This window comes from Jaculus jaculus, chromosome 1, assembly GCF_020740685.1.
Source record: "Jaculus jaculus isolate mJacJac1 chromosome 1, mJacJac1.mat.Y.cur, whole genome shotgun sequence".
NCBI classification, from domain to species: Eukaryota; Metazoa; Chordata; class Mammalia; order Rodentia; family Dipodidae; genus Jaculus; species Jaculus jaculus.
Genome location: NC_059102.1, coordinates 325991647 through 326019643, shown reverse-complemented (window position 1 = coordinate 326019643; position 27997 = coordinate 325991647). Strand labels below are relative to the sequence as shown.

Genomic DNA, 27997 nt, shown 5'->3' with positions numbered 1-27997 from the left:
CCCTCCTCCCCTGCTCTCTCACCCCGAGAGTCCTCCCACTGCCCCTCCTGCCCTGGTCTCTCACCCTGAGAGTCTTCACACTGTCCCCTTCTCCCCTGGTCTCTTGTCCTGAGAGTCCTCACACTGCCCCCTCCTGCCCTGGTCTCTAGTCCTGCTGCTAACTCCATGAATCTTGTCCTCCACACAACCTTCTCAGCCCCAACAACCCCCATTTTTGGAGCTAGTAACATTGACTTGTCTTTGGAGAGCCCAAGGACAGATGGCAACTGTGATTCCCAAGCAAAACTCAGGACACATGTTTGCAACCTCCCCCACTCATTGAGTAGTCACTGCACCTTAGGTCTGTAAGCTGTGTGGGCTCTACAGGGGGAATAAGACACTATCTACTGTCTGCTTGAGACTCAGGTCACGTTGCAGAAAGTACTTGGGAATGTGGTACTGTGTCAATGGCTGGTAGTCTGGGATTGTCTGGGAAGGCTCTTCTGAAAATCAAAACTCCAAAAGAAGAGGACTCCTCTGGCCTCACCTGTCATCCGCAGCAGTCCAGGTAAGATATGGCAATGGTCAGTCAGAGGGAGAAGAGAGAGACAGTGATGAGAAGCTTTTCTGGAGTCCAATGCACAGGACTTTGTCTGGACTGGTTCTCTGAAAGGACAACAAAGTGGGGAACTCCAGATCTCCTTCAGGAACCTGAGCAGTTCCAGTGGATAGATGTGTAGCCCTGAGGACAGATACCCTTTCACAGGAGGATAGCACCTTGGCATGGCCCAGAGCCTGGGGTGTCTGTAGGGCATTCAGGGAGTGGCATGCAGAAGATGTTCCTCAAAGTGGGACTCAGAAGCTAGAGCGACAATGATGTATGTCGTGGGCTCGGATCAGACATATGGGGGAGTGGAAATCAACAAGGCTGAGAACAAGCCCAGGGTTATGAGCGTGTCTGACCAACATTCAAAGAAGAAGGAGAGGAAGGCCGGCAGCCAGGGAGGCCAAGAAAGACCAGCAAACAGGCGACAAGGAAGCCAGAGGGCGTGTAGCTGGAACACTGGGGCCAGGTGCTTCCATGAAGATGTGGGCAGCCAGACACTCCTTTCTTGCATTAAAACTGGGTTAAGTGGATTTATGCTGGTTGATAATAACAAAGTTGATGATAATGACTAATGTTTATTCCATGCCCATCATTACACCTTTCCCGTTATCTCATCTTCTCCTTGCAACAACTGTGGAGCAAATGCTTTTATAATCTTCATGTTATGCTGTAGGAAATAAACCGCAGGAAAGTCAGAGTCTTTCCCAAGGTCACATGGTTCATCCGTGACTTGGCCAGGATGGGCTGTGGGGCCTACAGACCATGTGAACTGCCAGACGTCAAGTCCTGTACTGGTGCATATCACACACACACACACACACACACGTGAGTAGGGCACACTCAAGCACTCAAGGCTGTGGGGTCAGCAACAAAGCTAAAGTATGTAAAAATTATTTAATGGGGGCTGGAGGGATGGCTCAGCGATTAAGGCATTTGCCTGCAAAGCCAAAGGACCCAGGTTCGATTCCCCAGGACCAACGTTAGCTAGCTGCACAATGGGGCACACACATCTAGAGTTCGTTTACAGTGGCTGGAGGCCCTGGTGTGCCCATTCTCTCTCTCTCTAATAAATAAATAAATAAAAATAAAAGAAGTTAAGGTTCTTGCCTGCAAAGCTAAAGGACCCAAGCTTGAATTGCCAGTACCCACATAAAGCCAAAAGCACAAGGTGGACATGCATCTGGAGTTCTTTTGCAGTAGTTCGAGGCCCTGGAGGACCCACTGTCCCTTCCCCCCTCCTCCACACCTCATTTTACAATACCCACATAAAGCCAGATGCACAAGGAGCTCTTGTGTCTGGAGTTTGTTTGCAGCAGCTGGAGGTCCTGGCATGCCCATTCTCTCTCTCTCTCCCTCTTTCTCTGTAAATAAATAAATAAATAATATTTTTTTTTTCAACAAGATTATTTAATGGTAACCTCTCAATCAGAGTGCTGTTGCGAAATAGTGTGGCCCTCAGGAATCCTGGGGAGTGTGGGAACTTAGGATGAATCTCTGGGGTTTGTAGGTGGTTTCCAGAACAATCTCAGGACCAGTTTCCAGAAGAGGTAAAACATTCTATTTTAAAAACATCCAGTTGGGGCTGGAGAGATGGCTTAATGGTTAAGCGCTTGCCTGTGAAGCCTAAGGACCCCGGTTCGAGGCTCGGTTCCCCAGGTCCCATGTTAGCCAGATGCACAAGGGGTGCACGCGTCTGGAGTTCATTTGCAGAGGCTAGAAGCCCTGGCGTGCCCATTCTCTCTCTCACTCTATCTGTCTTTCTCTCTGTGTCTGTCGCTCTCAAATAAATAAATAAATAAATATATTTTTTAAAAAAATCGAGTTGATCATCAGAGCCACAATGAAACAAGCAAATAATAAAGTACATACTGAAAATTCTTATGAAAGTGAGCATTTTCCCAAACTAGAAATAGTTCAAATTATGAGAAATATTGTGACCCTGAACAACAACAACAACAAAAATCAAAATGACTCTCCAAAAGTCTGACGACCACCTGTGTCATACACAAAACATTAGAATTAAAAGTTTCCTTTCTAGTTGCATTTCATCTGGATTCTTGCTAGGTTTCTGCTACGCTTCATATCTCATCTCCTGTGATGGTGTGATTCAGGTGTCCCCCATAAACTTAAGTTCACTGAATGCTAGTCTGCCTAGCTGATGGCAATTGGAACTAAAAGCCTCCTGGAGGTGGTGTATGGTTGGGGGTGGGCTTATGGGTGTTAGAGCCAGTTTCCCCATGCTCGTGTTTGGCACACTCTCCTGTTCCTGTTGTCCACCTGATGTCGGCCAGGGGACGATGTCCCCCCTCAGCTAATGTCGTCGTTTCCCCCTGCCATCATGGAGCTTCCCCTCCAGTCTGTAAGCCAAAATAAACCCCCTTTTTTCCCACAAGCTGCTCTTGGTCGGGTGGACTTCTGCCAGCAATGCGAACCTGACTGCAACATCTCCTCCAAGAGGTCTCTCCTACATGCCTTCGTGCATGCATTCAGTACATTTAGTCTACAAACACTTGCTGAGTAACTTGCCTTCTTGCTGTATTTAATGACCACAGCCTTGCCTTTAAGAAGAATCCCGTCCAGAGGAGGGATCTGAAAGATAGGCAGATATCCACAGCACACAGCAGCGTGTGTGTAGTTCCCAGGGACATTGTTTCCCAAACTGCTGTCTGTGAGAATTGTTTAGTAGATTATTATAAAAATGCAGATTTCCAAGTACCACCTCCCTGTCCGGACAGCACTGGTGTGCTGGGATCTGTATGTTAAATGCTGTGCATATGGAAATGCTTTGGAAACACCAAACTGAGGTGCTGAGGGCGAGAAGATCTTGTTCCCAGCCAAACTGGTTGTTAAAGATTTCATACACAGTATGGAGGTGGGGCCTTTCTCAGCTAGGGAAAGAATGACTCCTAAATGCAAGGGTGTTGCCTGGCTGGCCCAGGTTCAAGCTGGAGAGGAGCAAGATGATGCACGGCCTGGGAGAGGCCACTGGGGAGGGCCATGAATAAATGTCAGTGGAGGACCAGGGACTCAGTGCATCAGGGAACCATTGAAGTCCCATAGGCCTGAGAACGGCACACACAGACTCGGGCTTTGTCGAGGTAATTCAGTGAGGCTGTGATGAATGGATTGGGCATTTGGTTTTAAGAAACTAACAGGGGGCTGGAGGGATGGCTCAGTGGTTAAGGCGTTTGCCTGCAAAGCCAAAGGACCCACATTCAATTCCCCAGGACCCACATTAGCCAGATGCACAAGGGGGCACAATATCTGGAGCTCGTTTTCAGTAGCTGGCAGCCCTGGCATGCCCGTTCTCTCCCCACCTCTTTCTCTGTCAAATAAATAAAAATAAAATATAAACATATATATATAAAGAAACTAACAGGGAAACATCCGGTTCCTAAGAGTAAAAAGAATAAGAACCTAAGTTGGTTGGAACAGAAATGAAGAGGGAAGAAATGAACAGATATTATTTTTTAAAATCTCAAACCACTGCTTCATTTCAAATGGATTGTAGGAGACTCACAATGTGCTATTAATTATCATGACATATTTGTCCCTGTGCAGTTATATTTAGTAAGACCGAGGATCATGTTTAATTTATTTGTATTTTAAAACATTTTTTTTTTCTGGATTTGTTCCACTTTCTACTTTGCAGCCGAGGCAGGTTTACAGGCCACGTCTGTAAAGTACTTCATATGTACTAAGACTGCACAGCACCGTAAAGACTCGAGGTTGGAGATACAGCCTTGGTCTTCAGGGAGATGACAGCCAGAGACACTAGATAAAACACATAAATAAGACATCAACAGCTAGAAAAACTTCTAATTTTTATTTCTTTACTTATTTGACAGAGAAAGAGGGAGAGAAAGAGAATGGGTGTGCCAGGGCCTCCAGCCACTGCAAACGAACTCCAGACATGTGTGCCACCTTGTACATCTGGCTAACATGGGTCCTGGGGAATCGAACTGGGATCCTTTGGCTTTGCAGGCAAATGCCTTAACTGCTAAGCCATCTCTCCAGCCCAGAATTTTTTCTTTAATCCAGCAAAATTGAAAAGACCAGATATATTTCGTCTATAGTAGTATAGAGAGGGTTTTATGAAAGAGAGGACATCTGAATTGAAACCTAAAGGTCTGGGGATATGGGTCAGAAAGAGTGCTTGCCTCATATGGTGGTTTGATTCAGGTGTTCCCCATAAACTCAGGTGTTTTGAATGCTAGGTTCCCAGCTGATGGAGATTTGGGAACTAACACCTCCTGGAGGCACTGTATTGTTGGGGGTGGGTTTATGGGTATTTTAGCCAGTGTCCCCTTGCCTGTGTTTGGCACACTCCCCTGTTCCTGTTGGCCAGGAGGTGGTGTCCACCCTCGGCTCATGCCATCATTTTCCCCTGCCATCATGGAGTGTCCCCTTGAGTCTGTAAGTCAAAATACCCCCCCCTTTTTTTCCCTAAAAGCTGCTCTTGGTCAGGTGATTTCTGCCAGCAATGCGAACCTGACTGTGACACCTAACATGCAGAAAGCTTTGGATTCAATAAGAAACACTGCGAAACTGAACACAGAAAAGCGAACTGAAATTGTTATATAACATTTTAACCAAGAGGAAAACATTACAGATAGTGAAATAATGTGGGAAATGGTATAAAGAACTGAAGTCACAGAGCTCCACTGTCCCATGTAGCTTCTGCTGTGTACTTGGCCCACGGCAGAGACACAATTCACGTTGAGTGAGCAGATGAGTGCTTGAAAGGAGGCAGGTCTCAGTGAGATTAAGACAGAATAGAATGCAGCCAGAGGGATTCTTAACAGCCCAGTCCTGGATGGGAGATTTTCCAAAAGTAAAATCCGAAAACACTGGATAAGGAAATCTTATAGGATCAAGGCTTGCAAGCATCATTCAAACATCACTGTCAAGGGAGAAAATGAGAGAAGACCAAGGGAATGAGACCAGAGTCCAAGAGAAACAGGCAATGAATAAAACCTAGAAAGCAGGCATAGGAAATGGAAATTAGGGGCTGGAGAGATGGCTTAGCGGTTAAGCGCTTGCCTGTGAAGCCTAAGGACCCCGGTTCGAGGCTCGGTTCCCCAGGTCCCACGTCAGCCAGATGCACAAGGGGGCGCACGCGTCTGGAGTTCGTTTGCAGAGGCTGGAAGCCCTGGCGCGCCCATTCTCTCTCTCTCCCCCTATCTGTCTTTCTCTCTGTGTCTGTAGCTCTCAAATAAATTAATTAAAAATTTAAAAAAAGAATTCCAGGTCAGCCTGGGCTACAGTGAGACCCTACCTTGAAAAACCAAAAAAAAAAAAAAAAAGGAATGGAAATTGGAGCCATCCCAGCAAAGGCCTGGGAGGCAGGGGTTTTCCTTTATGGAGCACACCGGAAGCAGAACCCACAGAATGCAAGACAGATCTGGTGTTGAACCCAAGCGACACGAAGACAGGGTCTCACCCAAACAGTGGGTGAAAGAGTACCGCTGTAAAGCCATGGCAAGAGTTCCCAGAGTCTAAGTGAAGGAAGAGCCCTGGGCCCTTCTTTCTCTTCCTCCCTCCACATCCCTCAACACAGAAATAGCCACCAACTTTCCCACAGCCTGGGGCAGTGGTGAGGAGGAAACTGAGGCCTAGGCTCTCTGGCTCTCGGCCCCACCTGACATTCACTGGGTGCACTCTCCTCCTCCACTCTATAGGCAATGGTGGGCTGGGGTGTTTCAGGGCCCAGAACCTGTCTCCATGGCAACACCAGCCTTGCAATGCCCATGATACTCACTTTTTCCTCCTGTACTCAAAAGACCTGGAGAAGTGCCATCCCCTCCATGCAGTGGGCTGATGTGATGCTGTCTAGTTTAACCCACGTCTAGACCCTGGTCTACGCTCAGTTGGTTTAAAACCCAAACAGGGGCTGGATGGATGGCTTAGTGGTTAAGGTGTTTGCCTGCAAAGCCAAAGGACCCCACTTCAATTCACCAGGACCCACGTTAGCCAGATGCACAAGGGGGCGCACGCGTCTGGAGTTCATCTGCAGTGGCTGGAGGCCCTGGCGTGCCCATTCTCTCTCTCTCTCCCCCTCTTTCTCTGTTAAAAAAAATAAATAAATAAAAATAAAAGCTTAAAACCCAAACAGGTGAAGAAGTATGGTTCAACAACACTCCTTACTCCAACTCCCTCTGTCCAGAACCAAATCTGAGACACAAAGAATAGAAAGATAAAGATTGCAAATCAATGGTGAAAACCTACACACCTGAAATCACAGAGCGCAGGAGGAGGCAGAGAATGGAGTTGACAATGAGCTCCGGAGAGAGCAGAGTCTTGCCCTGGAATGCATGTGGTAGTAAGCAGACAGTGGCAAGACAGAGGTGGACCTGAAGGACAATGTCCCACCTCAAGGGGTCATCCTCCCCAACTCCAGCTCATTGTTATATGATTCCACTCTGCAAGATCCAGTGCTTTTATAATTTTTCTTCTCAAAAGAGGTTTAAAAAATCAAGAGTTTTGCTTAGAGTTTTCAGATTCTTAAAATATTAAATGGGTCAAATAAAATAAATGTACAGGTCAGGCCTGATCAGCAGCCTATCAACTGCAACTCTTGGTATAAAACAACAAGAAAAACAGTCAAGGGCACAATGTGCAGGAACTGTATTAGGTTATGAGGGAAGGGAGGGGAAAGGAAGGAAGGAAGGGAAGGGAAGGGCAGGGCAGGGCAAGCCAGATGGAAAACTAAATTTTCTCACACCAGAAAGCCAAAGAGAAGGTGGTGACCCTATCACAGAGAGGTCAGAGGAACTAAACAAAAAAGACCATTTATGGGATTTGGTAATTCAGATATCATTGGTTACCTTTAAATGTCATTTATTTGAGAAAGAGGAAGAGAGAGGTAGAGAGAGAGAGAGAGAGAATGGGTATACCAGGGCATCCCACAACTGCAAATGAACTCCAGACCCATGTACCACCTGTTGCATCTGCTTTACAGGGGGTCCTGGGGCATTGAACCTGTGTCCTTTGGCTTTGTAGGCAAGTGCCTTAACTGCTAATCCATCTCTGCAGTCTATTGGTGATCTTTAAATCACCAGTGTCAACAGAATGAAAGGGACATCTGCCCAGATGGAAGAAGTCCTGAGAAAAGTAGAAGGATGCTCAGGCAGGGATTGCACGTGACTCCAGAATTCAGCCACTCTGAAAGAAGAGATGTGTGGGATGGCGCTGTGAAGGGTCATTGAGAGGGAAGATATAAAGCTGTGTTTGAAGATGGGGAAGAATGAGCTCTGGGTGCAAGTGAGAGAGGGAGAGACAAAGCACTGTGGACATAGGAAGTTGGGCTTGACTAGGCTCCAGTGTGAGTTAGAAGGACTTGGAGTCCCTAGGAGGGCCTGAGGGGGGCCCTGAGAAAGGCTTGGAGAGGAGGAATGTGCAGTGGAGCATGAGTTGGCTCTGCTTACCCAAGAGCTTCAGTGCCGAGAAGCCTTTGGGAACCTTCTAGAAGTTAGAGGAAGTTAGGGACAGCACAGAAAGGCAGTATGACAAGGATTGGGCTAGGGGTGGGTCAGAAGGAGTACATGAGGGGGGCCCTGCCTCAGATGGAGGGTGATGGTCCTAGCGGACAGAGATGATCTTCACAAGTGGCTGGGGACCACAACCAAAGAGGGCTGATGAGTGGAGAAGCCTGCCAGGAAGGACCAGATAACAAGGGCAGGATATGCCCGTCTGAGCCTTCCTCAGTACTTCACACACTGGGGTGGTCAGCAGATGTGGAGGGGCAGGTAGAGCCCATTGGCTCTATTTGGCATCCAGGTTTCACACCAGGCCACATGACACTCACCATATGTACCCATGAAGGTCTTATGAAAGTGAAGGTCACTGACCCACTGGACTTCATTTCTAAAATATTTTTGTTTATTTTTATTTATTTATTTGATAGTGGTAGACAGAGAAAAAGGCAGAAAGAAAGAGAGATAGAAAATGGGCATGCCAGGGCCTTCAGCCACTGCAAATGAACTCCAGATGCATGTGTGTGCCACCTTGTGCATCTGGCTTACATGGGTACTGGGGAACCAAGTCTCGAACAGGGGTCCTTAGGCTTCATAGGCAAGTGCTTAACTGCTAAGCCATCTCTCCAGCCCCATTGGTCTTCATTTCTAACTGTTAGAGGATGCCAAGGTTGTGACCAGGGACCACTTGAATGGCGATGTCATGCTCACATAATATGTCCATGAAGATCTTATGAAAGCAGACTGTGCTATTATAATTAGAGCTGCTATCATTTGAACATGGGTAGTGTCCCCAAAGGCCTATGTGTTTAAGCTTTGTACCCCACTGTGGTGATGAGACACTTAGGGGGGGATGCAGAGGTCCTTCAATCATCAGGGGTATGCCTTGAAGGGTATTGTGGGACCCTGGTCTCTTCCTCTTTTTGCTTCCTGGCTCATGAGGTGAGCAGTGTGCTCTACCATATTCTCCTGCTGTGACATGCTGGCTAATCTGGGGCCTAACGCAACAGGACCACGGGATCTTAAACTGGAATCTCCAAGACTGTGAACTAAAATAACTCTCTCTCTCTCTCTCTCTCTCTCTCTCTCTTACAAGTTAATTTCCTCAAATATTTTACTGTAGTAATGGAAAATTAAAATGGGAATCCATAGATGTGTACAAGCCCCAATTGAGGGAGGACGTAAAAGGTTCTCCCGATATGATTATATGAGCTGGGTTTAAAAGAGTTGGAAGGTTTGCCCAGAAATAAAAGTGGAGGAGGAAGGAATAAGAATAGGAGGGCAAATAGCTCAGATTGCATCATGGCTGAAGCAGGTCCTGCCACAGCCTCGGGAAGGACTACCCACTGCAGGACACTCTCAGCACCCCTCCACTGCCCAGGGAGATGCAGGATCTCCCTCCTTGAACCCTCCTCAGGCTTGTGAGTTGACTCGAGCAGTGACGTGGAGGGCTCAGCACCTTCAACAGTCAACACAGAAAACAGCCAGGAGCCAGAGATCCCGGAAGGGAGACGAGGCAGTCAAGGCGCCGAGCCCCCAGAACCGTGTTGATCAGAGTGGCTTGTGACTCAAAGCAATTAGCGACAAAGGCTATGGGACCTGGCTGTGTGCAGAAGGTAGGTGCAAAGTGCAGGGCTTCTAAAAAGTGGACAGGGACAGGGGAAGCTGCAAAGCCAGCCCTCCGCCCCGCGGCCTGTGTCAGCCACTCAGTGGAAACTTAATTTACGGTCCACTGCCACCATGCCTCTCAGGCCTGCTCTGCAGGGGAACGCCTGGAGACCTGGCTGACCTACCCACACTCAGGGATTCTCCACCAGGGCTAAAATAAAAATAAAGAGTGCACAGATCATTCTGGATCAAAGGAGACTGTGGAAACATGAAAACGTGGCTCAACGGGTAATTCCTTGACTGGATCCTGATTAGCAGCTAAACGACAGGGCTGGAGAGATGGCTCCACCATTAAGGCATTGCCTGCAAAGCCTAATGACCTGAGAATTCAGTTCCCCAGAACCCGTGTAAAGTCAGATGCACAGTGGCCACACTCATCTGGAGTTTGTTTGCAGCCGCTGAAGACATGGTGCACCTGTTCTCTCCCCCCCCCTTGCCCTCATATTCCCCATTTTCCTGGTGTGTGTGGGTGCGTGGGTGTGAGTGTGCCATGACGCATGTGTGGAGGTCAGAGGGTACCCTCAGGGTGTGGTCCTCTCCCCTTGTTTGAGACAGGGTCTCTCTTGGTGTTTTGCCTCTGAGCATGCCAGCCCACCTGGAATGAGAGCTTCTTGATTCTCCTGACTCTGCTTCCCATGCTGGAGGCAAGGTTAGGGTTAGAGACATACGTGCCACTTTGCACCTGGCTTTACATGAATGCTGGGATTCTGAACTTCAGTTGTAAGTCTTATACAAGCAAGCACCTTTAACCACTGAGCCCTTTGATAATGTTTATTTAGAGTTTAGTTGTTGTTGTTTTTTCGAAGTAGGATCTTGCTCTAACCCAGGCTAACCTGGAACTTGCTCCATAGTTCCAGACTGGCCTTGAACTCACAGTAATCCTCCTACTTCTGCCTCCTGAGCACTGATTAAAGGCATGCGCCACCACACCCAGCTTGGTCTTCATGTTCAATATGGGTTTTGAATCAGCTATGAGATATAGTTCTGGGTGTGTCTGTGAAGGCGTTTTCCAGAGGGATTTAATAGTCCTGTACATGGGAAGCACCTTCCGATACATGGCCAAGACATGAAGGGTCTGGGGAGACGGCTTACCTTCCTGTCACTTCTTTCTTGAGTGTGACATCAGACGCAACTTCGTCCACCTTCCAAATGTGTACTAGACACCCAAGATGCTCCAAGGAGCTTGTAGGCTTCAGCTCCTGAACTGAGCACCGACTGCGTTCTCTGCCTCTCCAGTATGCAGACAGCCATTGCTGAGCTCCCTAGCCCCTATACTATGAGCCAATCTAACACATCCCCTTTATAATATATAGACATTCTGATTCTTCTATAGAATCCTGCCTAATACACCATCCACGTTGTACCCATCATGCCATTCTTTCATTTGCCATTTCCAACCCTGCTCCCCTTGCTGCCCAGTGAGCACTCTGGCATGACTCACACGGCTGCCCAAGCCCTCGGCCCCCTCCAGGCATGTCACTGGGAGGTGGAGAGGTAAAAGACATGGGCAATGCATTAAGACTGGCCCATTCCACTGCCTAACTGGCGCCCTGCTGTTCACCACCACCCTCACTCACTCTGAGAAGAATGCACCAGGGCTGACGTGGACAGCCTCCGGGCAGCAGCACTCAGGTGTGTCGGTGGAAGAGAGACAGTCAGGTTGTTGCCCTGTTCTGTGCTGAACTAGCTTGTACTGGTGATGGACTGCCATAGTCCTACAGAACCAGGAAGTAGTTTCTCTGCATAAAATATACTCAGGATAAAGCCAGGCATGGTGGTGCACGCCTTTAATCCCAGCACTCAGGAGGCAGAGGTAGGAGGATTTCCATCAGTTCAAGGCCACCCTGAGACTACATAGTGAATTCCAGGTAAGCCTGGACCAAAGTGAGACCCTACCTCGAAAAACCAGAAAAAAAATAAAATAAAATACTCAGAATTAAAAATATATATATTTTGGGGCTGGAGAGATGGCTTAGCGGTTAAGTGCTTGCCTGCAAAGCCTAAGGACCCATGTTCAACTCTCCTGGTCCCACAGAAGACAGACACACAAGGTGACGTAAGCGCACAAGGTAGCACACGCATCTGGAGTTCAATTGCAGTGGCTGGAGGCCCTGGCACACTAATTCTCTCTCTTTATCTCTCTAAATATCTCCCATTAAAAAAACTGAAAACAGGGCTGGAGAGATGGCTTAGCGGTTAAGCGCTTGCCTGTGAAGCCTAAGGACCCCGGTTCGAGGCTCGGTTCCCCAGGACCCACGTTAGCCAGATGCACAGGGGGTGCACACGTCTGGAGTTCGTTTGCAGTGGCTGGAGGCCCTGGCACGCCCATTCTCTCTCTCTCCCTCTATCTGTCTTTCTCCCTGTGTCTGTCACTCTCAAATAAATAAATAAAAAAATAAACAAAAAATATTTTTAAAAAAAACTGAAAACATTAAGAACCCATATAATATGGAAATGATAGGTAGTGAAGATGGTTAGATATTATGCACACAGGGGCAATCACTTTTGAGACAGCTATAGATTTTCTCCTAATGGGATGTCCATGATGTCAAGGTGTGTGGAACAAATTAGTTAAGGTTGTCCCCTTATCCTCAGGAGGATAATAGCATGATTCCTAGTCTATGCCTGAAACTTTGGATAGCACTGAACTCTACACGCTGCCTCTGTGAGCTCTGTGGTCTCCTAAAAGAGGCCAGGCTGGGTCGCTTTGCTCAGGTCCCTCCCTTTGTTAACAAGCTTTGCTTGTAGTGAGTTTTCTCTTCATGCTGACAAATGTAGAACTGCCTCCTCTTTCTCTGACTTTCATCTGTAATGAAGGGGCAATGCCAGGGGCTCACTATTCACCCAAGAGCAAGCTCAATAGTAGGCGAGTCACCTCCTCTCTCATCCAAGGGGTAGTGTTTCCATAAACGTCCTTCCTGGTGCAAGGATCCAGCTATGGCTAACTCTCTTCTCCTCCTCCCAACTTCATATGTTGAAGTCCTAGTTCCTCAGAAGGTGACAACATTTGGAGGTGGGGAACTTTAATAAAAGGGTAATTAAGGTTAAATTGGGTTACTGGGAAGGGGTTTGATCCAGTATGACTGGTGTCTTTGAAACAGGATTTTAAAGGCTGGGAGACGGTTCAGTGCGTAAAGTGCATATTCTGCAAGTATGGGGACCCAAGTTCAGATCTTCAGGACCCCCATAAATGCTAGATTCCTGTAGTAAGCTGGCTAGCTAGTCTCGCTGAATCGGTGGACCTTGGATTCAAGGAACGACCCTGTCTCAATAAGGTAGAAAATGATCAAAGAAGATCTCAACACCAACCTCTGGCCTCCCCGACACACACACATATGGGCCCACATGCATACAAACACCCATACATGCCTTCCTTTTAAATCCTAGAATATGGAATGCCTTACCAACAACTGAAAACAACTCAGTGTCCATCGTTCTTGGTTGCTGTTAGCAGCTGGTATAATCACTACCAAAACCACAAGAAGTACCATGTGATGGTTTAAACTGACCTAGGTTTGGGGCTTCTAGGAACACCTCTGAGGGATTATGTAGATTAGTTTAGCCTCTTGGCAAGCCTGTGAGGGAGTATCTCAGTTAGATTAGCTGAAGTGGGGGAGACCCACCTTCACAGCTGAGATCCTGGACTGTATGAAAAGGACAGAGCTGGCGGTACGCCATAATTCATGTAGTTCTCTGCTTCCTTGCTGTGGACTGAATGTGACCAGCTGCTTCAAGGTCCAGCCACCATGCCTTTCCCACCATGATGGAGTGTAACCTTGAACTGTAAGTTGAAATGAATCCTTCCTTCTTTAAGTCAGTTCTTGGCAGAGAAGTTTGTCCTGGCAATGAAAAGTAATGAGTACATCCCACAACAGCAGGAAGGATTTCCTCAGAAGAAGCACTGATTGCCATTTCTCATAGGACCTGCTGATGGAATTGGAACCATATGCTCCCAGTGACAGGAACCTTTCCTGAGTGGATCCTTCACTGGTTCCCACCAGGACACAGTGGTGTTGGCATGACCTTACGCTGATGTACCCCACAGTGACGGGGGTGGTGTCACTGCTAAAAGGCTAGCATAGTGGAGCTGTTCTGACCCCGTACTCCCCACCCACATCCCGGTGCCCTAATTGCTGATCATTGTACAGAATTCCATCATTGCCTTGACCATTTGGCAGACATCGAAAGGGAAGAGTGCGATTTTCCTGTCCCTCATACTAATGGCACTTTACATTTGTATAGCACACTCAACTTATTCAGGGCACTTTCCAGTCTATCACTGAAACAAAACTCCATGTGTTGTGTAATTGTCTGTGCCATAGAGACAGCTTAGGGACCACAGCCAATGAAACTCGGAGCTGGAGGAGGACCAAAGCCCCAAATTGCTTCAAGAATAACAAGCACCATATAAGTTGCAAATGAAGCCAGCATAACTCTGAGACGGGGCTTCTCCACTGGGAGAAGCCACAGCTGGAGCAGGCCAGTCAGCTTCGTGTGAGCCAGGAACCCGTGGGAGTTTCCGCCTGTATGTGAGGGCTCTCCGCTGCTCCTGCCTGGGTACAAACTGCTGCCAGGTTTAGCTTGAGAGAGGGGCAAAGCCTGGATAATGCTGTGGGCAGCAAGAGCCTATTAGATTTGGCAAGACTGGCTTGTTTTGTGGCCTAGAAACCCAACTTAGAAATGTTGCCTGCTTCTTCGACAATTTGGAAAAGGGTAAGGATTTTGGGGGGTGGGCTTGAAAACAGTGTCTTTACCTCTTGCCGCATCTTGGAAGAGGAAATATCTGGAGGAAAGTCTGTTCCCCTCCCCTCACAAAAAAATACAAGTTGTCCATGAACTGCTGGAGATGAGTCACCCCACTGTGCTGACACGGTCCTGGAAGCTAGGAGCCAATGCCTCCAGTCCACTTGGGTACCCGTCGGCAAATTACTGCTTTTACTCTGGTGCCATTTAGAAAATTATGGCCCTCTAAATCACACCCTGGGGACAGAGAATGTGGAAATGCCTCCCCACCTGCATTACCGAAGCCTGGCTCAGCGGCCAACTCAGTGGTTTGGAGCCTGACTGAACATTAGAGTCTCCTGGGGAGCTAAAAACCTAGGACCCTGAGCCCCAGGCAAACTAAATAGAAACATGGGGGCCAGGCAACTTTTTTTTTTTAAAGCTCCCTAGGTGATTTTAATGTACAGGCAAAGTTGAAAACCTGAGTTCTAGCTCACAATACTCACCCACTAGGTGATGGGGGCTCTGTGTGACAGCAGGTCACACCTGCCAGTGGCCTTTCTTCGGTGTGTCTTAATCTCAGCAGAGAGCATTCTGCTTCGTGCAGGCTGGGGGGCCTCCTGCTCACTAATCCATTTAACTAATTAACATGAATCCTAGTCCCTGCTGGGCACTGCAGCCCCTACAGAAAGGAGGAAGACGTTCTCCCTGCATTCAAAAACAACGTTAGTGTGTGTAAAATATGTGTATAGCACCACAGGGCAAGGTTTTGTGTGGTTAGGGCTTTGAAGGACTCTGGGCAAGAATGAAAAGACAGGGCTGGAGAGACGGCTTGGCGGTCAAGATGTTTGCCTGAAAAGCCAAAGGACCCAAGTTCAGTTTCCCAGGACCCATGTAAGCCAGAAGCACAAGGCGGCACATGCATCTGGAGTTCATTTACAGTGGATGGACCCCCAGGCACACCCATTCTCTCTCTCTCTCTCTCTCTCTCTCTCTGTCTGTCTGTCTCTCTGCCTCTTTCTCTTTTGCTTTCTCAAATAAATACATAAATAAAATTTTTTAAAGGAATGAAAAGACAAAACAAGCTCTCTCTCAGCGAGCCCCAGCATGTCTCAGTGAGCCCTAGCATGTCTCCACAGCTCTGTCTTTCCCTCTTCCTCTTCTCCCCGCTCCTCACACATGCACTTACCCTCAGGCAGCCCACAGTACAAGACTATGTACCTAGTAGGTGCTAAATGGATTCCAGTTGGATGGATGAGGAACACAGACTGGTGTTCACCGGGTTCCATCAAAACTGACACCAGGTGCTGGAGAGATGGCTCAGCACTTAAGGCATTTGTCTATAAAACCTAAGGCCCCAGCATCAATTCCCCAGTACCCATGGACATGCACAACATGGTGCATGTATCTGGAGTGTGTTTTCAGTGGCTAGAGCTCCTGTGGTGCCCATTCTCTCCCTCCCCCCCACCCATAAATAAATATCTTTAAAAAAAAACTGAAAAATAAAAAAAAAAACACACACCCACACAAAAAACCTGATAAAAGGCTTTTTTTAGCTCCCTCTCACCTCCACCAGACCCAGTCTCTTCTGGGTACCATGTAATCTTGTTCAAATGGTGACACTTCGCTTCACTCAAGCCCACTGCTCTTGCAGTTCTGGGGTGCCTGTCAGCAGCCATGTAGCCCGCTCTGGTGACTGCTGGCAAGTTCCTACTTGAGACCAAGACCTGTAGCTGTCCCCCAATGCCTATTCCTCCCTTCTGCAATAAAACTCCTGGTTGTTTCTTGTTTGTTTGTTCTTTTGGTTTTCGAGGTAGGGTTTCACTCTAGCCCAGGCAGCTGACCTGGAATTCACTATGTTGTCTCAGGGTGGCCTAGAACTCAGGGGGATCCTCCTACCTCTGCCTACCTGGTGCTGGGATTAAAGGCATGTGTCACCATGCCTGGCAAAATTCCTGATTTTAAGCTGAGAATGCAATCCCCCTAAAATAAGGAACAGATGTGACCTTTTGCATAAGATCTCCCCAGTGAGTTACAAGGATGTGAGATGACAATTTATGGATTATGTCCTTCCAAACAACAACAAATAATTGGCCTTTTCCTCTTCTCCCCACTATCCCACTGCTCAGAAGGAACTCATGTGTGACTCCCATGGTCCATGTGGGCATAGAAACACCCTAACTATGACAGAGCTCCAAGACTGGGAGGAATCTTGGTCTCTAGACAGCCTCTCTTTCTGGCCTGGACAGGACACACTCCCTCCAGAGTGAGCTCCCCATGTCCCAGCCATAATTATACTGGGTCCCTTAAAACCAGCTCATGATGCCATATGCTTTCCTGCCTCTTATATGTCCTACAAAAAGTACCTGGAGTTCCTTTTTACATTAATGGAAACAGAAAGATATTACAGAAACCCAAATGATTTCTGTCAGGATGATGAATGATTTAGTAACTTCACATAACACAGGAACCAAGAGTTGGTCTATAAATCTTTGTGCCTGGATGATCAGGCTGTGGGACTCTGTTTCACCAGTGATTATAAGTTGGCCAACCAACTATTTCCCTGGTCCCCATGTGATTATGGGGAAGTAAGCAATCACTGTTCTTTCTTTCACTGGGTCTGCAGAAACTGGTTTTTGTGTAGGGTTAGGAGCCTGTAAAGGTATAGAAGATACCAGCTCCCCTGGATATAAGCTCTTTGTGGTGGTTTGAATGTAACATGTTCCCCATAGGGTCATGTATCTGAACATTTGATCCCCAGGAAAGTGGAGGTGTTGGGGAAGATGGTGGAACCTTTAATAGGTGGAACCTTGCCAGAGAAGTGTATCACAGGGCACCTTGGAATTGTATAACCCAGCCCCAGGCACCATTCTACCATATTCATTCTCATTCTCTCTCCTCTGTCTCTCCCCCCACCCTCCTTCTCCTTCCTGACTCTGGTGTGATATGACTCAGGCTTCCTGTTCTGGCCTGACATCATTCCCTACCATAATGTTGACTCTGCCCTCTGGAACTATACGCTAAATTAAACTCTTAAGTTACTTCTGTTGAAAGCAACTGATAGCAAGGATGTAGAGAACGGTCAGGGACTCTGGAAGCAGACCTGCCAGCCAGGTGACTTTGGTGAGCTGAGACTTACCTAGCTCATAGGCTATTATGAAGAGTTAGTCACACACAGCTCAAGGCTCATTCACAAACTTACTGAACCTGAACTTGCCAGGATTTAGGGTCACTAGAGAAGCCTGTATGTGTGCACACACAAATGTATACATATATGGAGAAAGGTACAAGAAAAGAGAGAAGTTGACTTCATAGAAACGGTTCACACAATCATAGAGACTCGGCAAATCTGAAACCCACAGAGAGGGCCGGTGGGCTGGAATCATGGGAATTGTGGATGGCAGAATTGAAGTCTGAAGACATCTGCTGGCAGAATTCCCTCTTGCTCAGGGGAGGCAAGCCTTGCTATGTTTAGGCTGCCATTAGATTAGATGGGACTTGCTGATACTATAAAGGGTGCTACTACCATTCAGACGTGGTTTGTTCCTGCCAAAGCTCATGTTGAAATTGCTTGTCAATGTGATGGACATTGAGTGGTAGGAACTTAAGAGGTGTCTGGGTCATGAGCTTCCACCCTCATGAAGGGACTGGTATAGATCCTTCAGGACTGGATTAGTGAGGCTGTTATACAACTAAGCTATTCCCCATGTCCTTCTCCCGCACATATCTATCATGCTGTTGGACTTCACAGCCTCCAGAACCATGAACTCAAACAAGCCCTCTCTCTATAAATTATTCAGTGTGAGATGTCTTGTCATAGTAACAGGAAATGGATTAAGACAGAGTGACCAGCTTTGCTCAAAGTACTGCCCATTTAAAGGTCAATCCCACTGAAGAACTATCCTTATACAAACATTCAGAAGAATGATTGAGCATCTAACTGGACATCATGACCTAACCAAGTTGAAACATAAAATTAATCACCATGGGTGTGAAGGAGCCTGTATTTGGGAAATCTTGAATTATGCAAATGGCTGTGAGGCACAGGTGTGGGTAGAGCCATCCCCTGTAACCTTGAGGGCCATTGGACTCCTTCCCTACGTGCAGTCGGCTGTGTTGGCCCCACATTTTTGTCAAAGCCGTGTCTGTGGAACACTGGGTGATGAAGATGTCCTGTGCACACAAGCCACGCACAGCGGCTATGGAAGTGTATTCCCACCTGAGCCCAGAGCTCACTTACCCTCACTCCCTCCACAGGGGTCAGCAGCTGGTCACATTTGCTTCATGCCTAGCAGCTTCCTTGTCCCTTCTCTCTCAACTGACTTCACCCTCCAAATCCCAGGAGTCATCTTGGAGGCTGCACATCCACCCACCACTTCAGCCACCAGATATTTCCCACTATTTTTCTCTGCTCTGGTTACCAAGGACTGTCCCAAGACCCACTGGAGCAAAACTTCCTGAACATGATTCATCCAGAAAGACATGTGATGAATGTTCTCTGCAAGTGACTTTAGAAGTCTCCAACTCTGCTAACAGCAAACACAGAAGAATGACAGCCTCAGATATTTGCTATTTTCCAATTCTATGGCAGCATACAGTTTTCACGCTAAGGAAACAACATCTTACATAGAACTCCTTTGCCCTGTGACTTTGTCCCTCCCAGTCGGCCCCAGGCTCGGTCATGTAACTAGTTCCTGCCAACAGAATGTTAGCAGACTTGGTGTAGACCTAAGCCTTAAGAGGAGCCTCTTGCGTTTCCTCTTCTCCCTGTCGCTATAAAAACAGGCCCTGGTGGCTATGGAAGGACATGGTGTGAAACAGAGCCATTCATCCCAGTGGAGGCCAGTTGAAAAGAGCTGATGGTCTGCACACTGCCAGAGATAGGAAGGAGTCCCACCAGGACAGCCATGCTCCACCTAAGCTGCAGAAGCCACAGTGTGTCCCCAGGGACACATGAGACACTCAAATGGGGCCTGTGGTGTGCTGATTTGCTTCATTATTACGGTGGCCCTGGAGAACTGACAAACACAGGGTCAGACAGGTGCCCGGATTCCAATGGAAAGCCAGTGCCCACGTGATTGTCAGGGAGCTGTCTATCAAGGCCCTCTGCGTGGTCCACTGTAGCCCTGGGAGAGGAGTGAGGTAAGGACAGGCTCCATCTGTGCCCCTCCAACCCCTGGTTCAGCAACCTCATGATAGCACTGTTTATGCAGTGAGTAAAATGTTCCATCTTTCCCTCTGACTAACAAGGAGTTTGCCACAGAGAGCATCTGAAAATAAATTATACATGAGACATGGTGTCTGAACTACTTGCAGGTTTTGTTCCAGGACATTTTTACTTTTCTTCAAGTATCCCCTCCAGGGTGAACTCTCCTACCACGAAGTTAAATGGGATTAGAAAGGAACCCACCTGGCCTCATGAGCAGTAAGTAAAGTATAACATAGGCTCCCTGAGGCCCTGTGTGGCTCTCAGCATTAAATTTTCCCTTTAGAACAGATGAGCCGGGCTGGAGAGATGGCTTAGCAGTTAAGGTGTTTGCTTGTGAACTCTAAGGACCCAGGTTCAATTCCCCAGAACCCATGTAAGCCAGATGCACAAGGCAACGCATGCATCTGGAGTTCGTTTGCAGTGGCTAGAGGCTCTGGTGCGCCCATTCTCTCTTTTTCTCTGTTTGCCTCTGTCTTGAATAAATAAACAAAATTAAAATGAAATAGATGAGCTATATGACTCCAGCAGTGGCCCTTCAGGAATGTACTCCATAGAGAACTATTTCCCCTTTCATGTAGAGATTAAAACTGGGGACTCTATTTAGATACAACTGCCTGCCTGTCCCAGCTCTTCCACTTAGGTAATATGAGACCCAGGGATATATATGTGACCTGACAAGCCTCAATTTCACTACCTGTTCACAGGTATTATTAATAGTGGCTACTCCATTAGGTTGCACAGGGAGTTAGAGGAGTTAATACTTTTTTTTTTTTTTTTTTTTTTGAGGCAAGCCCAACAGACTGGGCTTTTTCTTTTTATGAGAGAGAGAGAATTGGCACACCAGAGCCTCCAGACACTATAATCAAACTTCAGATGTGTGCACCACTTTGTGCACATGTGCAACATTGCATGCTTGCATCAATGCATCTGGCTTACGTGGGACCTGGAGAGCTGAACATGAATCTTCAGGCTTCACAGGCAAGTGCCTTGACCACTTAAGCCATCTCTCCAGCCCAGGAGTAACTGCTTCTAAAGACATGCCGTAACTACTACTATTGCCCCACAGAGAAATCCCCAAGTGACAGACTTTTTCTGCTCTGGAAGTCGTTTCTGCATCAGAACGGGTCTCTCTGGGGCACTGTGTGCAACTGCCTCTGAGTTACTGAGTCCCTGTTCACTGCATTATGTCTGGCAATTAAAATACTCCGTTCCCTCTGGAGCCCTGCAGGAAGACAATATTAATTGCTTTAAAAAAATTAAAAGAGTCTAGGCTGGAGAGATGGCTTAGCGGTTGAGCACTTGCCTGTGAAGACTAAGGATCCCAGTTTGAGGCTTGGTTTCCCTAGTACCCACATAAGCCAGATGCACAAGGTGGAGCATGCATCTGGAGTTTGTTTGCAGTGGCTACGAGGCCCTGATGCGCCCATACTCTCCCTCCCTCCCCCCCCCTCTCTGCCTTCTCTGCCTCTTTCTCTCTGTATCTGTTGCTCTCAAATAAATAAATAACAATAAATATTTTTTTAAAATGACTCAACATCAAGTCAACCCTGGTGACAGGAAATGCCCATAACCAGAGACAAGACATAATTTGTGTCAGTCTTGCAACGAAGCAGTGCACAGCAAACGCTCTGTACTGAACCAACGTGCATCATTCTCGAGTTCTGGCCTATCAATGCATTTAGTGTTTAGTCTTCCTCTTTAGTCAAAGAAATTGGGGCAGAGTTTGAAACTACTTATTTATAAATTTATAGAATTAGCAAATGGGTTGAACTTTTTCCTAGAATAACATCACTTTCTTCTTATTATTTTTTGGGTTTTTTTTTTTTTCAAGGTAAGTATCACTCTAGCCCAGGCTGACCTAGAATTCACTATGTAGTCTCAGGATGGCCTCTAACTCACGGAGGTCCTCCTACCTCTGCCTCCCAAGTGCTGGGATTAAAGGCATGCACCACCATGCCCAGCATAACATCACTTTCAAAAGAAAGGATTTTTTTAACCATCATAAATGTCACATCCTTAATGTATTAGCAAGCTATTGCTAAAATTTAGATCTTGAATGTTTTCCAAAGGCCCACATGTCCTCAGGGTGGCAGTATTGGGAGGTGGTGGCAGAGGCTTTAAGAGACAAGGCCTAGTGGGAGGTCCATAGGTCACTGGGGGTGCTCTCGCAAAGGGACTTGTGGGATCCTAGGCTCTTCCTCTTCCTATTTTTGTTTCCTGGCTCATGAGGTGAGCAGTTTGCTCTGTCATGATGTGTTGACATTGCCAGAGGTCACATGGGGTTACCTGATTTTGGACTGGAACCCCCAGAACTGTGAATGGAAATAACCTTCTTCTCTTTGTATGTTAATTGCCCAGGTTATTTGGTCTTTTTACTGTGTCAGAAAACTGACTATTGCTGTAATGATGTTATATAATAAGTAACTCCAAAATTTGGTGCCTTAAAACAGCAATAATTTACTCATGTTCACTCATCTAATGGGTGTCCGGGCTTGTCTGCTCTAGTGGGCTTGGCCCGGAGTTACAAGTGGATCAAGCAGGTTCCTTGAGACTTTCATTCTACTCGCATCAGTAGGTTGGCCTTGGTGGTGTCAGAACTTCTAGAGGGAGAGCAGAATTGCCCAGTGGCTCTCAACTCTTCAACACACAGGCACACCTGCCCATGTCCTAGCAGATGAATCCAATCCTGTGGCAAATGCCAGTGCCAGTGGATAAAAGATCCACTCTCTGCTGTAGCAGAAGGGAGGCAAGATCACAGGGCAGAGATCGCAGACACAAGCAGAGTTCACTTCCAGGACATGTCACCCATATGGTAGCACCGGGCACTGAGCTCAGAAGTAATCTACTTTGTTGAAATGTTCTGCTATCAGTTTCTTGGAATTCTCATATTTTAAAAAAGATTATTTTATTTTTATGTATTTATTTGAGACAATGACAGAGAGAGGGAGTGAGAATGGGTGTGCCAGGGCCTCTAGCCACTGCAAATGAACTCCAGATGCACGTGCCACCATGTGCATCTGGCTTTGGCTTACATGGGACCTGGAGAATCGAACCTGGGTCTTTAGGCTTCACAGGCATGTGCCTTAACCACTAAGCTATCTTTCCAGCCCTCACTTTTCTTTTTAACATGGAACCTTACATTGTCATTTTCTACTGAGCTCTGAAAATCATGAAGTCAGTCCTAGGCACATTGTATGTGTGCAAAACTGGGACTAAAGGGCCTTCTCATATAACAACACTGATTTTCACCGAGGGAGTATCGTCTCCCTCCCCTTCGTCTCCCACACTTGCTTCCAGAACCCACTGTGGAGTTTCTACACTGGATTCAGCTGCTTTTGGCACCTCCTCTTCCCAAGTGGACTCCTCTGTGTGACAGGTGTAGCTGTGGGAAGCGGGGTCAGGTAGAGTAGGTGTGTGGTGGTGGGGGGGTCACTTACGGTCTTATCGCCTCTGTGATCTTTCCAATACTGAACCTGGAGCACTGCCCACTCCAACCTCCCACCAAACCAACATCCCATTCCCCCCCAACCCGCTCCTCCGCATCTCAGTGAGAGTGCTCCAGGGGAGAATGGAAATGAGCCATTCACAAGAGCTTCCTCCATCCACGAATGTCAGAGAAAGTGCAGTGAGACCAGATGCACTCTTGGGGAATCAGGACATCAATGGAGAATCCCAGAACTGTTGAGGCAGAGAAATATCATAACCTAAGGACGCATAACCTAAGCAACTAAGTCCCTACATTGGGCAGGCTGAGTTGAACTCCAATCAATTATAAGCTCATCTAAGGGATTCGCTGGGACTTCTACAATCACCAGCCCAGGGTCTGACAATCTCCACTTGTGAAATATTCCTCTTTATCCTCATCCACATGTCTCGGTTACATTTAAGTCCCTTACCTGGAAGCACTTCCGGCCACCCCTGCCAATCTCCTCCCCACAAAGGGCCTGCTCATGCCCAAGAAGAGCCCTTCCATGATGTGCTGCTCCCAAACTGAGGGCACAGCAGGCCACAGAGCCCACTACGCATTGGGTGGGGAGGGCTGAGCAAGAAGCCTGAGGCTCTTGCCACAAAACATGAATCATAAGCACAAGTCGACACCAGCACCCTACAGTTCAGACAATTACCCACAGAACACATTTTCCGATAATTGTATAGCTAAAAGTGGATCCACTTTGAAAATCCCTTCCTTTCTGCTCAGAAAGCTGAGGAGGAGGAGGAGGCTTAACAACAAGCTGTTGCTGAGATGCATCACACTTTGGGGTGTTTGGAAGACCAGTTCCAAGAAATTTCTTGGAAGGTATAGTTCCCAGAAGGCCGTGATGTTAACTAGACTCACCAGCCCTTCCTGACATCTCCAGTATGCTCTCATTGCTCAGGAATCAGAACTCAGCCCATTTGAAGTAAGAGCAATGGGAGGAGACTGGAGGGATGGCTTAGCACTTAAGGTGTTTGCCTGCACAGCCAAAGGACCCAGGTTTGATTCTCCAGGCACATAAGCCAGATGCACAAGGGGATGCATGCACCTGGAGTTCATTTGCAGTGGCTGGAGGCCCTGTCACGCCCATTTTGTCTCTCTCTCTCTCTCTCTCTCTGCCTCTTTCTCTGTCTGTCTGTATGCTGCTCTCAAATAAATAAATAGAAAATAAACAAAGAACATTTTTGAAATTTAAAAAGAGTAACAGGAGGAAAGGCCCAGGCTGTCCTACTTTGGTGAAGTTGTCTCCAAAACATCACATGACGCTGACTTAAGATAACTGGAGGGCACCACAGGGCCAGGATAATCTTAGCCCGTGTGTGCATGCGGGCATTATCACGGGTTTTTAGGAGGAATGAAGGGGCAGGTTGATGACAATGACATTTAGTATATATGCTGAGCACGTGGGAGCTGCAAGTATGTATCACCTCTCTTAATTCTCAGTACATCCCATGTCCTATGCAGATTCTAAGGGGACAAGCAGGACTGGGAAGCAGGTATTTGCACACTTCCCCACCATCCTTCAGTTCTGAAGGACCCGGAATGAGCTGAGAGATGTTAGGAGGTCTAAATATTGACCCCCAGAAAGGGCCAAGGACACGAGCACAGAGGAAGGAATTGTTCAGAGGAATCTGTAAGACAGAAACTTCCAAGTGAAAATGAATACAAGGCTGTAGAGATGACTTAACGGTTGAGTCACTTGCCTGCAAAGTCTAAGGACCCACATTCGATTTCACAGTACCCATATAAGCCAGATGCACAAGGTGGCACATGTGTCTGGAGTTCTTTTGCAGTGGCTAGAGGCCCTGGCATGCCCATTCTCTCTCTATCTGCCCCTTTCTAATAAATAAATAAAATACATTTAAAAAAACTGAATATTGGGCTGGAGAAATGGCTTAGCAGTTAGGGCATTTGCCTGCAAAGCCAAAGGACCCAGGTTCGATTCCCCAGGACCCACAAGGGGGTGTGTGCATCTGGAGTTCATTTGCAGTGGCTGGAAGCTCTGGTGTGCCCATTCTCTCTCTCTCTCTCCCTCTCTCTCTCTCCCTCTCTCTCTCTCTCTCCCTCTCTCTCTCTCTTCCTCCTTCTCTGTCAGAAAAATAAAATAAAAATATAAAAAATAAAATAAAATTTAAAAATGAGTATAACATGGAGTTAAATTTGAAATTGACTTTAGACTACAGAATGTACATCGGGGGCAAGTGCGGTACTGCACGGACATTCAGAGTTGACCTGGCACCTCTAAAATAAGGAGCTGAGCAGGTTCATGATTGGGGTAGGGCTGTTCATGATTGGGGTAGGGCTCCCAACGAGAAGGGCTAGAACAGAACTCATTCATTCACTTGATAAACTTTTAGTGAGCGCCTTCATTAGACTCCACACGCCTCTTCCCCCAGTGTCACTTTACATGATAGTGAGCTGAGCCATATCACTGACAGACCAGAGCTGAGTGCTGGATGCAGACCTCGCACCTCGTACCCAATGACAGCACAGCCCAGAGAGTTACTGAACCAAGCTAAAAAACCTGAGTGGTCCCAACAGCCTAGGAGACCTAGGAGTCCCAACAACTTGACACTACATTCAGAAAGAAATCACACTGAGCCAACAATGTCCGTGAAAACAGTCTCGGGTATCCAGGACAGACAGACACGGAGGTGACACAGTCATCCACGAAGCAGACAGACAGGCTTGGGCAAGGGGCTGGAGTAGGAGGGAGACTCCCAGAAGGAATTAAGTAAGCAACAGGCACCTGGCTGGTTTCTGTCTTGCCAGGTGCTAGCTGCAGGACAATGCTCTCCCAGCAATGGTGCCTGAGGTTTTTGAGTCATGGTACGGCCCTTGTCCTCTGATTGGTCTTCCCGAGTGGAACCCACCACAGTGAGCAGTGACACTGTGCTTAATTAACTTTATGGAAGCAGCAGACGCAGTTACTGGGAAGGAGGAAGGGAAAAGGAGAAAAGCTGAGAAAAGGTACTTGGAGTGCAATGTTTCCTGAGTAAAATGCTTTAGTTCCTGCTTGTAGAAACATATGCAAACCACATGCAAATTTGCAAATGCAAATGTTAACTCCTGTGTAGCTTGCTTACTTGTACCCTTAGCTCTGACCTTGGGTAAGCCTGGGACATAAGGCTGTGGGCAGTAAACCTTGACACAGAGGCAGCCACAGGGGCCGCTGCCTGCTGTCTGGCCAACAGTCTGTGGTCAGGCAACAGTAGGAGATCAAGGCTGAATGTCATGGATGTGAATCATCACTGCGCCAGAGGATACAGGGAGATATATTCAAGACAGGCAGAAGGGCGACTTGGAGTCTAAGAGACAAAGCTTTCATCTCATCTTGCTCCAGTCAGTATCACTCAGGTGTTGTCTTAACAAACCAGAGAGTACGGAATTGGGGGTGGAGTGGGTTATAGATATCTACATTATCCACAAAGTAATTTACATATTCACGATTCAAATTATATGTTGTTTTCTTAATCATTCTTTACTCCTTGGATCACTAGTCTTTTCAAACGCATGTCTTATCTGAGCTCTGAGACTTCCCTGCTGAGACGTACAAGATGGGGAATTCTAACATACTGAGTTTCTTAGAAAACATTAAAGGACAAGTAATTACGGAGAGATAACTCTGCAGCATTAAGCGCTCTTTCCCAGTGAAAGGTGTCATTACTGAGACACAGAAAGATCTTCCAAACTTTGAAGACTTGTCTCCTTCCCATCAATGCTGGCACAGTGCTGGGTCGCCTCTCCCACTCACACAGCGCTCACGAAACTGTATTTGGGCTGACAGGTGGCCTCCCTCTGGTCTTCTCCCGCCACTCTGGACAACGGTCAGAGGTGACTTTTGGCTCATGGGCATGGCTTATTTCATCTGCAAGTTCCTGTTCTCTAAGCTATGCTGACACACATTCCTGACTAAGAAGGGAGAGAGTCTACAAACTGTCAAATACCCAGACTGAATGTGCACGTGCATGCACACACGCGCGCACACACACACACACACACACACACACACCACGCTTCCAGAATGAGCTCAGGGCAGCCATGGTCTGTCTACTACTCATCCATTCAAAACAACTCTCCAAATGGTAGAACTCCCCCTTAACAGCATACTCCCCGCCCCCTTCAACACACCCAGTGATCCTGTGGATTGAACCTCCAAGCTGAGTGACAGGCTCAAACCTCAAAGGACACCCGACATCCAGTTTAAAAATGTCCCCAAGTCAGGAGGGGTTATTAAAACCCTGAGCCCAGATGGGAACAAAGACCAGCAGGCAGCAGTGGCTGTAAAGTGCCATCCATCACCAGGCTAAAAGAAAGAGCTTAGAAATCCAACCAGAGGCACCTGGAAATAACCAGTGTCTTCCTGACACTTGATTGATGGTCGCCCCTGTAATTAGCTCCTCTTGCCTTCGGAGGTTTCCACAGAACTGACACCCGCCCCCATCTCACCCTCCCTGCTGCCTGGGCCTCCCTGAGTGAACAGGAGCCTCCTGAGCCCCTTCCCTGTGACCCTCCCTCTCGGCTGGCCGCATAAAACACCTCTGACCTTTCTCAGCAGGAAGCAGATGCGCTCAATGTTCCTCAGCCGCTCCCGCTGTGAGGAAGCCAGGGAGAGAAAGGAGACAGGAGGTTAGGGGTCTGTTCAAGGTGTGTCACAAGCCCCCCACCCAACAAACCAACCAACCCCAATAGAGGAAGCAAAAGCCACCAGAGTCTGAGTGCCCTCTGGGCACACACCAGCAGGCTCCCAGCCAGTGGCTTTTCCTAATACTGTCTGGCCTTCTTCTATTTACCTTGTCACAGCCATTTGCTTTTTGTTGTTTTGTCTGGCTTTGCTTTGCTGGGTTCTTGTTTTTGTAGCT

The 27997-nt window shown here is 47.4% G+C and overlaps 1 protein-coding gene across 2 annotated transcripts in view; it reads right to left on the bottom strand.

The window, feature by feature from the left end:
- Cnih3 (cornichon family AMPA receptor auxiliary protein 3) overlaps nt 1–27997 on the bottom strand; it is a 130556-nt gene that overhangs the window by 25309 nt on the left and 77250 nt on the right. For both annotated transcript variants that reach the window (XM_045142456.1, XM_004653250.2), the window contains one exon: nt 27682–27729. In XM_045142456.1, the coding sequence (XP_044998391.1) occupies nt 27682–27729 (48 nt within the window). The remainder of the gene's footprint in view (nt 1–27681; nt 27730–27997) is intronic.